This window comes from Lithobates pipiens, unplaced genomic scaffold, assembly GCF_037356315.1.
Source record: "Lithobates pipiens isolate NorthernLeopardFrog02 unplaced genomic scaffold, aLitPip1_a1.2 Scaffold_8, whole genome shotgun sequence".
NCBI classification, from domain to species: Eukaryota; Metazoa; Chordata; class Amphibia; order Anura; family Ranidae; genus Lithobates; species Lithobates pipiens.
This window is the reverse complement of record NW_027507903.1, coordinates 104,164,238-104,176,665: the sequence shown is the minus strand read 5'-3', so window position 1 is coordinate 104,176,665 and position 12,428 is coordinate 104,164,238. Positions and strand designations below refer to the sequence as shown.

The 12,428-nt window shown below is 45.4% G+C and overlaps 1 protein-coding gene across 1 annotated transcript in view; it reads right to left on the bottom strand.

Annotated features, from left to right (window-relative positions):
• Positions 1 to 12,428, bottom strand: part of MAN2C1 (mannosidase alpha class 2C member 1) — a 97,019-nt gene that overhangs the window by 39,361 nt on the left and 45,230 nt on the right. The window contains exons 13-14 of the mRNA XM_077472419.1: positions 2,759 to 2,882; positions 2,516 to 2,637 (exon numbers count right to left, since the gene is read on the bottom strand). Of these exons, the coding sequence (XP_077328545.1) occupies positions 2,516 to 2,637; positions 2,759 to 2,882 (246 nt within the window). The remainder of the gene's footprint in view (positions 1 to 2,515; positions 2,638 to 2,758; positions 2,883 to 12,428) is intronic.

Below are 12,428 nucleotides of genomic sequence, written 5' to 3'. Positions count from 1 at the left end.
AATTTTTGCATAAAGTGAAAGATGAAGTTATGCTGAGTAAATAGATATCGAACATGTCACTCTTCAAAATTGCACATGCCCGTGGAATGGCGCCAAACGTCGCTACTTAAAAAATCCCCATAGGCGACGCTTTAATTTTTTTTTACTGGTTACATGTTTTGAGTTACAGAGGAGATCTAGGGCTAGAATTATTGCTCTCGCTCTAACGTGCGCGGCGATACCTCACATGTGTGGTTTGAACACCGTTTTCATATGTGGGCGGGGCTTACGTATGCGTTCGCTTCTGCATGCGAGCACATGGGGACAGGGGCGCTTAAACATTTTTTTTTATTTTTTTTATTGTTCTTCATTTTACTTTATTTTAGTTTGACATTTTTTTCCCCAAAAATAAATTTTTGATCACTTTTATTCCTATTACAAGGAATGTAAACATCCCTTGTAATAGGAATATGGGGTGAAAGGTCCTCTCTACAGTGAAATCTGGGGGTCAATATGACCCCACATCTCACCTCTAGGCTGGGAAGCCTGAAATAAAAAAAAATAAAAATAAAAAAAAGATTCTGGCTTTGATCGTACTGGCGAGTTGGTAGAAGCACCGGAGGGCGGTGAGGGGTGGGGGGGCGTCTATGGCTGGGTATTGCAGGGTATCACCCAGTATGGCTGGGTATCTCCGAGTATGGCAGGGTATTGCAGAGTATTGGCAGGGTATTGGCGGGGTATTGCAGAGTATTGGGGGGTATTGCAGAGTAATGGCAGGGTACTGCAGAGTAATGGCAGGGTACTGCAGAGTAATGGCAGGGTACTGCAGAGTAATGGCAGGGTACTGCAGAGTAATGGCAGGGTACTGCAGAGTAATGGCAGGGTACTGCAGAGTAATGGCAGGGTACTGCAGAGTAATGGCAGGGTACTGCAGAGTAATGGCAGGGTACTGCAGAGTAATGGCAAGGTACTGCAGAGTAATGGCAAGGTACTGCAGAGTAATGGCAGGGTACTGCAGAGTAATGGCAGGGTACTGCAGAGTAATGGCAGGGTACTGCAGAGTAATGGCAGGGTACTGCAGAGTAATGGCAGGGTACTGCAGAGTATTGGCAGGGAATTGAGGGGTTAAATTCGGTGAGCAGCGATGTGGGCACTGCAGATGCAGCCCACATTACTGCTGACACCGATCTCTTTCCCCTCTGCTGTACCGATCGGTACAGAGAGGGGGAGGGAGGAACCGGCGTCATAACATCATTTGACGGAGTGATCACGTGGTAAACGGCCGCGACGAGCGGCCGTTTACCGTGATCCGCTGGACCCGGCGGTCACGGATGATCTCGTAAATTCACAGTAAATTCTGCATTTTTCTGTTAAATTTTTTTTGTAAAATGAGTAATTTTTCTTCAGAAATGTTGTCCAAAATTTATACTGCTACATATCTTTGGTAAAAAATAACCCAAATTGGTGTATATTATTTGGTCTTTGTGAAAGTTATAGTCCACAAGCTATGGTGGCAATCTCTGAAAATTGATCACACCTGATGTACTGACAGCCTATCTCATTTCTTGAGACCCCAACAAGCCAGGAAAGTATAAATACCCCCAAAATTACCCCTTTTTGGAAAGTAGACATTCCAAGGTATATAGTAAGAGGCATGGTGGTTTTTTGTTGTAATTGTTGCAAGTTGTAATTTTTTCCCACAATTCTTTGCAAAATCAAGATTTTTTGTTTCCACAAAATGGTCATATTAGCAGGTTATTTCTCAGACACAGCACATGCATACCACGAATGACACCCCAAAACACATTCTGCTACTCCTCCCAAGTATAGCGATACCACATATGAGACTTTTACACAGCCTGGCCACATAGAGAGGCCCAACATGCAGGGAGCACCTTCAGGCTTTTTAGAAGCATAAATTACATTTACATTTCCTGACTACCTCAAAGGCATTTTTTTTCAAATAGTCAAAAATGTATCTACATCGCTTGTAAACGAAGTATAGCTAAATGCAAGTTTCCCTGTTTACAAGCTTCTACAGGCATTTGGCCTTTCCAATGCCTCTGAACATCTGTCCTGAAGGCATTTTTTTGCTTTCCAAAAAATGCTTCTAAACTCAACTGACTATAAACAACCCTGTGTACATGTACTGATAAGATAACATAGAGGAGGGCTCAGGGGCAGCTGAAAAAAATGCCCAACTGATCCTAAATGTCCATTTAGCAGCGTACAGGAGATCGTAAATAAAACTCCAATGTACCAATTTCCAAGTGAGATTGGCTCTGGTAATGCTCTGCAGCGCAGGAAGATCTCAAGCAGCAGCTTTTAAAAAAAAAGATATCAGATGCAAGTAGATTTTAGATGCCAATTTTAAATTTAGCAAATATTAGATTTCAACATTTAGAACCATTTATGATCTTGTGACTACTGATTACAGTGGCTTTTTCTTGGGGAAGGAAAGACACTGTTTTTACTTTATATTGTATAATTTCACAATGGCCCAAAACCATGTATCCCCCAATACAGTTTGCTATACCTCCAAAGTTTCTGAAGATTAGAAGCTGGATAGATGAAACTCCCATCTTTTGCCCGGGCAACAGAGCTAAGGAACTCCACGTTGTGCAGTAGCTGCTCACATCGCCGGTTCTCCTTCTTGATCTATAAACAGCAAACAGCTTATATCCTTGCTATTTTTGTCATCTCCGATTTAACAGGCTATTTTAACTCTTCTGTTTTACATAACGTTTCATACATAAAATAACATGCAGTAATGTTATACCTGTGCCTGTGTTGTGTAAGTCCCATTGTGCAGCTCCAGGAAGAGTTCTCCTACCCAAGTGCAGAGCTGAGAAGTGTCAGCCTCCAAAGCAGAGAAAAATTGGTCAGGGGTAGACATCTGTACTCTGAAATACAGAAAACAACAATATAGCACAATACATAAATATCTGAATATGTAGGCTACATTTAAAGGCCATTTTGTGCCAGTTGATGGAAACCAAGTTAATTTGCAAATAGGTCCAGACTGTTAATTACTACATTTTGTTCATGTGGAAATTTTCACATAAGGGATTTAATTTCTATTTTGTGTATGCGTTGCGCTATAGAGGTTATGGATCATGACATTGTACAGAGTTTGTACTGTGTAAATATAATGTGTGTAAAGACTAAGCCTTTTTCTGACACTTGTTGCTTACAAGTCAAAAATCAGTAATTTTTGCTAGAAAATCACTTTGAAACCCCAAACATACATACACATAATAATAATAATAAATTATATATATATATATATATATATATATATATATATATATATATATATATATATATATATATATATATATATATGATACACACAGACGTGTGTGTGTGTGTATATATATTTTTTTTTAGCAGAGACCCTAGAGTATAAAATGGCAGTCAATATTTTATGTCGCACTGTATATGCACAGTAGTCTTTCAAGCACTTTTTTTTTTATAATCATGAAAAACACATTAAAGTTAGACCCTTTTTTAATATAATGTGAAAGATGATGTTATGCTAAGTAAATAGATACCCAACATGTCACGCTTTAAAACTGCGCAAACTCGTGGAATGGCGACAAACTACAGTACTTAAAAATCTCCATAGGCAACGCTTTAAATTTTTATTTTTTTTGTTAACAGTTATTATTCAGGATTTATACCAGTTTAGAGTTGCAGAGAAGGTCTAGTGCTAGAATTATTGCTCTCGCTCTAAAGCTTCATGTACATGAGACGTTTGGCAACCTCTCTTGAACGATTTAACTTGACAAATAGTAACTGGAGTTTAAAAACGTCCGTTGTCCTGCGTTTGTGTTTAGAATCGTTTTTTGCGACTTATGCCCTGTACACACGGTCGGGCATTCCGACGACAACATTTTTTGGCCCAAACTTGTCTTGCATATGCATAGTCACAGTTTTCCGGGAGTCTTTCAGGACAGCCACCTTAGAGAGACACTGGCTCCTCCCTTCTTAGGAAACACCGCCTTCATTTCCATGATTTAAGCCTCATCCTCCCTCCGTTCCTCAGTTCTTCCAGAGTACCTCCGGCCAACTGGGGAGACACAAGAACACGTCAAACAAACTTTTAATCTTACCTGACGGTCTCATGTGATGAGTTCCCGATGTTCTCCAAAAACCTGGGTGGGAACCGGTGCTGTCCTGAAAGACTCCCGGAAAAGGATGTTACCGGTACGTAACTCAGTTTTTCCCCAAGTTCGTCTTTCAGGACAGCCACATTAGAGAGGATAAGCGAGCACATTACCTTAGGGTGGGATCACTGCTTGCAGCACTTTACGACCAAAGGCCTGGTCTTTGGCTGACAGAAGATCCAGTCTATAGTGTTTCACGAACGTAGAAAAACTGGACCACGTTGCAGCTCTACAGATCTGTTCAGGAGATGCACCAGCCCACTCTGCCTGAGAAGTTGCCACTGCCCTGGTTGAGTGCGCTCTAATCCCAACTGGGGGTTCTAACCCCCCTGCTACATAAGCCTGCCCAATGGCTAACCCTTAACCATCTGGCTATCGTACGTCTAGAGGCTTTGGAACCCTTCCTAGCAACCGAAAATAACACAAAAAGTGAATCAGACTTCCTGAACTGACTTGTGCAATCTAAATAATGAAGGACACATCTTCTAACATCCAATCTATGAAAGATGTGTTCCTGTTCTCTTACTGGATTTAAACAGAAAGTAGGTAGCACAATCTCCTGGACTCTATGGAAACTAGAGGCTACCTTAGGTAAAAAGGCCGGATCCATCTTAAAAACCAAACGGTCCGGAAAAACCTGGAAAAAGGGTGCCCTGACAGAAAGGGCTTCGAGTTCACTCACTCTTCTTGCTGTAGTGATCGCCACCAAAAACACAGTTTTGAGAGTGATCAGCTTTAATGAGCAAGATTCCAATGGCTCCAGTGAAAAACTGTAAAACTAAAGAAAGATCCCAAACTGGGAAGGGAGAATTTGAAACAGGTCTCTGCCTACTTAGGGCTTTGAAGAACCTCATTATCCAAGGGTCTGATGCTAGATGCTTTTCTAGAAACACGCTTAAAGCGGATACCTGACCCTTCAGTGTTCCGAGGGCTAAACCTTTATCTGCCCCAGCCTGCAGGAACTCTAGAACAGCTACAGGGCTGCGCACGTTGAAGGAACTCTCTGCGCACCAGCTATTGAACCGCCTCCATACCTTTAGGTAAATGGTCTGGGTTTCCTTTTTCCTGCAGTTTAGGAGAGTGGCTACTAAACGATCCGAGAAGCCCTTGCCCTTCAGCAATTCCTCCTCAGAAGCCAAGCTGCAAGGTTCCACCGCTCCACCTGAGGACAGCAGATTGGACCCTGAGACAGGAGATCTTCCAGGATTGGGAGAATCCAGGGGGGTTCTACAGACAGACCCTTCAGAATGGAGAACCACGGCCTCCTGGGCCAGTGAGGTGCGATTAGAATAAGGGTAGTATTCTCCACCTGAAACTTCCTTAACACTGCCGGAATCAGTACGGGAGGGGGGAAAGCATAGCACCTGGAGAAACCCCAACTCTGTGCTAGTGCGTCCACCCCCAACGCCCCGTCTCCCCTGTTTATGGAAAAGAAGATGGCTACCTTCTCGTTTTCCCTCGAGGAAAAGAGGTCTATCGAAGGAATCCCCCACCTCTGGGTGATCATTTCGAAAACTTCCTGCTTGAGAACCCAGTTGCCTTCTCTCAGCGTTTTCCTGCTGAGGAAATCTGCCACCTGATTCTGCTCTCCTTTCAAGTGGATCGCCGAAAGGGACAGGACATTTGCTTCGGCCCACCTGAGGATGGCTTTTGCTAGGGCCCATAAGGTTTTGCTCCTGGTACCCCCTTGTCTGTTGATGTAGGCTACCACCGAGGAGTTGTCCGACCTTACTTTTACATGATGCCCCCGGAGTTCTCTCTGAATGGTCCTGAGAGCCAGATCCACTGCCCTCAGCTCCCTCCAATTCAAGGATCTCTTCGACTCCCTCCTCTCCCAGGTACCTTGTATCAAACGGGAGTCTAGGTGTGCACCCCAACCTGAGCTGCTCGCATCGGTTGTGACCACCCTGGATATTGGTAGAATCCACTCTAGGCCTTGGGACAAATTTGCTCCCTTTCTCCACCACCAGAGGGACCTCTTTACCTGATTTGGAACCGAAACCAAAGAATCCAGAGACCCCTGGCTGTGGTCCCAAACTTTCAGAATAAATAATTGCAGGGGACGGAAATGTAAACCCGCCCACTGAACCGCTGGTAGTGCGGACGTCAGCAAGCCCAATGCCGACATGACCATCCTTACTGAGATCTGGTGGCTGCCCTGAAGAAACAACAGTGCCTTGTCTACCTTTTGAATTTTCTCTAAAAGGGAGGAAGACCTTTTGTTCTGTTGAGTCCAACACATACCCCAGGAAGGTGACCCTCTGGGAAGGATTTAAGTTGGATTTCTCCAGGTTCAGAAGCCAACCCAGGCTTACTAACAGGTCTCTTGCGATCTGTAAATCTTGAGTCAGCTGCGTTGGAGAAGGGGCAAACAGGAGAAGATCGTCGAGATACGCGATCACCGAGATTCCCCTGAGACGCAGAAATGCCAGAACTTCTGCCATCACTTTGGTGAAGATTCAGGGGAAGAGGCTAGCCCAAAGGGAAGTGCTTTGAACTGCAAGTGTAGCACCCCTACTGAGGTTCTCACTGCCAGCCTGAGAAACCGCTGGTGGGTCTCTGCGATAGGAATATGCAGGTATGCATCTTTTTAATCTATCGATGCCATGAAACAGTTTGGTGGAAGAAGTGCTTTCACCGAGTAAACTGAATCCATCCAAAACCTTCTGTAGGTGACTGAGACATTCAGAGGCTTCAGGTTCAGGATGAGCCTGAACTTTCCCGAAGGCTTGCGAACCACAAAAACGTGAGAATAGAAGCCCCTGCCTGTCTCTCCTACTGGGACCCGTACTACCACTTCTTGTTCCTCTAACTCTTGAAGAGAGGAAAGAAGAGCAGATGATTTTTCTGCGCATTTTGGCAGCTCGGTGACAAGGAGTCTCAGAGGGGGGAGTTCTGAAAACTCCAAACGGTAACCTCTTCTGATGATCCCCAACACAAACTGATTGGAGGTGATCATCTCCCACTGTGGGAGAAAGGCCCCCAACCTTCCCCCCACTGTGACCCCGTCACTGGGACTTTTTGGGCTGTTCAGGAGGGCGAAAAATTGCTCCCCCGGGCCCCTTGCCCTTGAGCCCCCAACTCTTCTTCTGCCGAACAGTTCTAGGGGCTTCAAATCTTTTCTGGGGACGAGTCTTTCTTTTTGACTGCTCCCCTAATTTCCTCTTAGCTGGAAAGGCCTTTTTCTTGTCCGCTGTGCGATCTAGCACTGCTTCAAGACCTGGCCCAAACAGCAAGTCTCCTGTAAAGGGAATCCCACAGAGCTTTGCTTTGGACGCATTGTCTCCCTGCCAGGTCTTCAGCCATAAGGCCCTCCTGGCTGAGTTGGTCAGAGCCGAGGACCTTGCAGACATTCTCACGGACTCAGCCGAAGCGTCCGCAATGTATGCTATCCCCTTAAGCAGCATGGAAAAGGAGGATAGAACAGTCTCCTTTGCCGTCCCTGCTTCAATGTGCGCATTAATCTGGGTAAGCCAATACTCCATATTACGAGCCACCACTGTGGCTGCCATGGCTGGCTTAAGATTTCCCTGTGATGAATCCCAGGCCTTCTTTAGGAGTGAATCCATCCTTCGATCCATAGGGTTTGAAAGTACCCCCATGTCCTCAAAGGCCAGATCAGTGTGTCTGGACACCTGGGAAAAAGCAGCATCTAATCTAGGAGATTTATTCCAGACCAGAGTCTCCTCTTACGAAAAAGGAAACCTTTGTTTTAATGCCCCAGAAAAGAAAGGTTTCCTTTCGGGATCCTGCCATTCCTTCCTGATGGGATCGATCAAAACGTCATGCACCGGGAACACCCGCTTTTTCTGTTCCCCCATGCCTTTGTACATCTGATCATGGAGTGACAATGTCTGTTTCCTTTTGTATGCCTAAAGTGGTATGAATAGCTCCTAAGAGCTCGTCCACTTCCTCCAGGGAAAGCTTATACCGTGAAGTTCTATTGGATTCCCCATCCAACCCCTCATCGTCAGATTCCCCTTGGAAGTCTGAGACGACACTGTCAACTTCTTCCTCAGCTTCCTCTCTGGAGCCCCCTGGATTCTCTCCACCTTCGGGAGGAACATCCATTGAGCTAGATGGTACACTCTGCTGCGCTGGTGTAGGAGTGCTCTGGGGCTGAGGCCACTGGAAACTGGAGAAAAATGTTTTGAAGGACTGGAAAGTACTAGAGAGTTCCTTCACAGAAGCTGCCAGATCTGCACCCTGTTCTGCTGCCTGCTCCCTAAGCAACCCCTCAATACACTCTTTACAAAGTGCCTTGGACCAGGAATCCCCCATAGAGGCTCTACATGAAGGACACTTCTTCCTAGAACCATGGGGGGACTTGCTCGTGGCTTTCTGAAAAACAGAAATAAGAGAGAGAGCAGCATAAGATTTAAAAGGCAAAAAGAAACACCAGCACTACATAGAGGACCACCGGGAGTGCTCCCTCCCAGGATCAACCAACACCAGGATCCCAGACGCACTACCCTTCCCCCCGACCACCAAGGAGGAAAAACACCAGTGGAGCTACTGGCTATAAAGTAAGGGAACACCTCCCCAGGGTTCCCCTTACCTTTGAGTGGCTGGTGCTGTTGTCTCCAGGAGCTCTTGGAGCCTCTGCTTCAGACAGACATTCTCCTGTTGAGGAAGAGTGGTACGAACGTGCCTCCTGCAGCTGCCTGTACAACTTTAGAAAGAGAGGCTGCACCAGCCGAACGCTTGGTCCCCTTTCGCGTGCCGCGTCCGGAACCGGAAGACGCGGATCCAACGAAGAGGTCCGCCCCCACCGGAACCGACGTCGCCCGTCATCCGGTCCGGCCTCCAGCTCCAAGCCGACTGTGAACACAGGGGGACCTTGGACGTCTTGTTGCAGCGCCCCACTGGGCGAAACGAAGGGATGGACCTCCCCCAAACTTTCTGCTTTCCCCAAGCGAAGTTTAGAGTGCGTGTAAAAAAGGTCAGTACAAGAGTTCGGCTCCCCAGCCGACCGGACTGCCTATCCCGTTGAAGCACCCTCCTGGGTGAACGAACGGATGATCCTCTAAAACTTCCTGCTTTCTCCAAGCGAAGTTTAGAGTGTATGGTCAGTACGAAAATTCAGCTCCCTAGCTGACCGGACTGCCGAGAGTAGACCGATAGACGATCGGACTGCCGAGTGGGGCCGGAGCTCCGCTCGGATAGCTTCAGTCTCGCCAACTCCCCACCGGAGGAAACACCATAACTGAGGAACAGGATGAGGCTTAAATCATGGAAATGAAGGCGGTGTTTCCTAAGAAGGGAGGAGCCAGTGTCTCTCTAAGGTGGCTGTCCTGAAAGACGAACTTGGGGAAAAAAAGACATGCTCTCCCAAAAACTCTTTCATGAATTTGGAAACAAAAGTGGTCCTATCCCAAGCACTGCATACCAAGAAAGCTAAAAAACAACAGCACATAAACTTCACTCCTACAGGGAAGATATATACGAAAAATAATGACATAGCTGCAGAATTTGATTTGATTCTACAGCCTTGAAGGCCCAATCACCCAACATGAATGGACAATAGCACTAAAGCAACTTCAGCAAAGATTAGAGTGAACAATGCCCTGTTAAATGCTTTCTCCACCCACAATGGGACGAGACAGGGATGCCCCCCTGGCCCTTATCCTTTTTATTCTGACTTTGGAACCTCCCCTAAATAGCATAAGACATAACCCCGACATTCAAGGCATCAAAACCAAAAACAAGGAATTCAGACTGTCTGCCTTTGCAGATGACATATTGCTGTTTCTCACAAACCCACACACCATGCTACCAGTACTATTAGAAGAATTCCAACACTTTAATTTGATCTCTAATCTTAAAATAAACTTTTCGAAATCCTTTGCCCTTAACATTTCCCTACCTTCACTGCTTGTGGCACAATGCAAAGAAAACTTCCCTTTCCAATGGAAACCAGACGCAATCACATACCTGGGTATACAACTCCCAGCCAAATTGCAAGACCTATATGCGAAGAACTACACACCGATTTTGAACAAACTGACGACAAACTTGAAAAACTGGAACAAACCACTCTTTTCGTGGTTTGGCAGGGCAGCGATATTGAAGATGAATGCCCTACCAAGAATCCTATATATACACACACTACAAACAGTGCCTATCCATGTCCCACCTGCCTTTTTCAGAACCTAGAGGTACCTCTGGTCCAAATTCCTCTGGGGGGGGGGGATCACAGACCTAGAATCAGTTACGCACAACTCTCCCTGCCTAAACACTTAGATGGGATTGGCCTCTCAGATTTACAGAACTACTACAAGGCTGTCCACCTGACCCGCATAATTGACTAGAACATACACGCACCAACGAAAGACTGGGTAGACTTGGAAGCATCCTTCCCGGCCCTGAATCTAAAATCCATACCGTGGATGAAGAGCCGTCACACTTCCCCGGAAGTAGGATCACATCCACTAATTAGGCCTACCATAACCTGTTTCCACAGAACATGTATTTTTGTCCCTTTGTCCTCCATACCAGGCCTCATGACCCTGATAAAAATCAACCCAGGACTTCCCCCCCCCCCCCCCCCCGAGTGTGACCAACAGCTTCCTTCAACAGTTTTGGTCACATGACCAAGTCCTGCACATCATTTTTACGAACATGAGAAAGCTTGCTCAGCCTCTTGTCTCGCTACACTCCTAGACAAACCTCCTATTCCATATCCTTGACATATCTACAGATCTCACACTTTCTGAGGACATTAGACAAAAAAGCCTCCTGCTCCACAATTTTGACACCTTTTGAAAGACTTTGTACACAAACATCAACCCAAACCCATCTTATATCCACAGCCCACTCTCTCCTTTTCATGGAACATCAGCCCAATGACTTAGCAAAGCTTGGGAAAGGAACCTAACTATTCCCTTTTCACTAGAGGACTGGGGTAAAATATACCTAAACATCCACAAGGGCTCAATTAATGTATCAACACAAGAGAACGGATAAAAAATACAATCCCGCTGGTATCACATCCCAACTCTACTCTACACTTTGTTACACATATGGTGGACATGTCCACGTATCCAAATTTTCTGGAAGGAAGTACACCGCAATAACTTGTTACGTCGTATGACCTGAAATTATCCCCGACCCAGTTTCACCTGCACCACACACACACCTACCTCACCATTCCTATCACTAATCACCAGCGATGCATATGATCAATGCTCAAGGAATGGTTTGGAAGAATAAAATAGCTGAAATGGAAGAACTCAGCCAAAGCGCACGAGATACTCCAAAGAAAATTTGGAGTCAAGTGGCCCTGCTGGACACACTTCCAAACAACGAAGGAATTTTCCAGACTAAACGCTTTATCAATTTAAATACTGGTAAATTAGAGAGCTTGAAGTAGTGGTTCAGAAGAGATTTACTCCCCCCTTATACTTTACTATAGGAATACTGGATTCCCACTACTAGGAAGACGCCCCTCCCGTACATCTGAAAAGCCAGAACGAACACTCCAAATAAAACCAGCCTCCAGGGGAGGGAAGCAAGAGTTGGTCACTAATACCATTCATATAGGCCTTTACCCTCACCCCCTCCCCTCCCCTACACTTTTCTCCTATCCCCCCTCTCTATCAGTCTTCACTACCCAGACGCCCCTCCATCTACTCATATCCCCCCGCCCGTACCCACTCCCCCCTAGTTATATTTTCCCTACTCCTTGGATTGACAGTCGAGATATCAAACAAACATTGAAGAACACACCCCACATAGGAACTTCTCACAACACATCACATACACCCCCAAAAGGTCACAAACTCCGATCCTGCTGAGAGTGGCACCAAACAATTCTGTGCATTTACACGCAGGTACTCCTAGCGGAGTGCCAGTACCCAATAACTCCCCCCAAGCTCTTACGCTTTGTTGCATCCAACATAATAAAGATTCTATAAAGATTCTCTAATCTGCATATTGCGGTAATCCCACAAACTGCACACTCGACTCTAAACCGTGAGATCTTTTCAACACATTAAAGGCTTATGTTAGGCTCTTTGCATTGTATAATGATGGTTCTTTTTTGAATGCTTTCAGACAAATGTTAATGTACCATTTATGTTGAAACAACCTGTACAATGTAATCTTTACAATGTTACTTTGTTTGATTTTGTCAAAAATATTTGAAAAAAAGCGTTTTTTGCATTGCAAATAGTCAAAAATGTATCTCCATTAAAAACTCCCGTAAGTGAAATGCGGCTAAATGTGAGTTACCGCATTTACATGCTTTTAGAAACGGTTATGCCCTGTACACACGGTCGG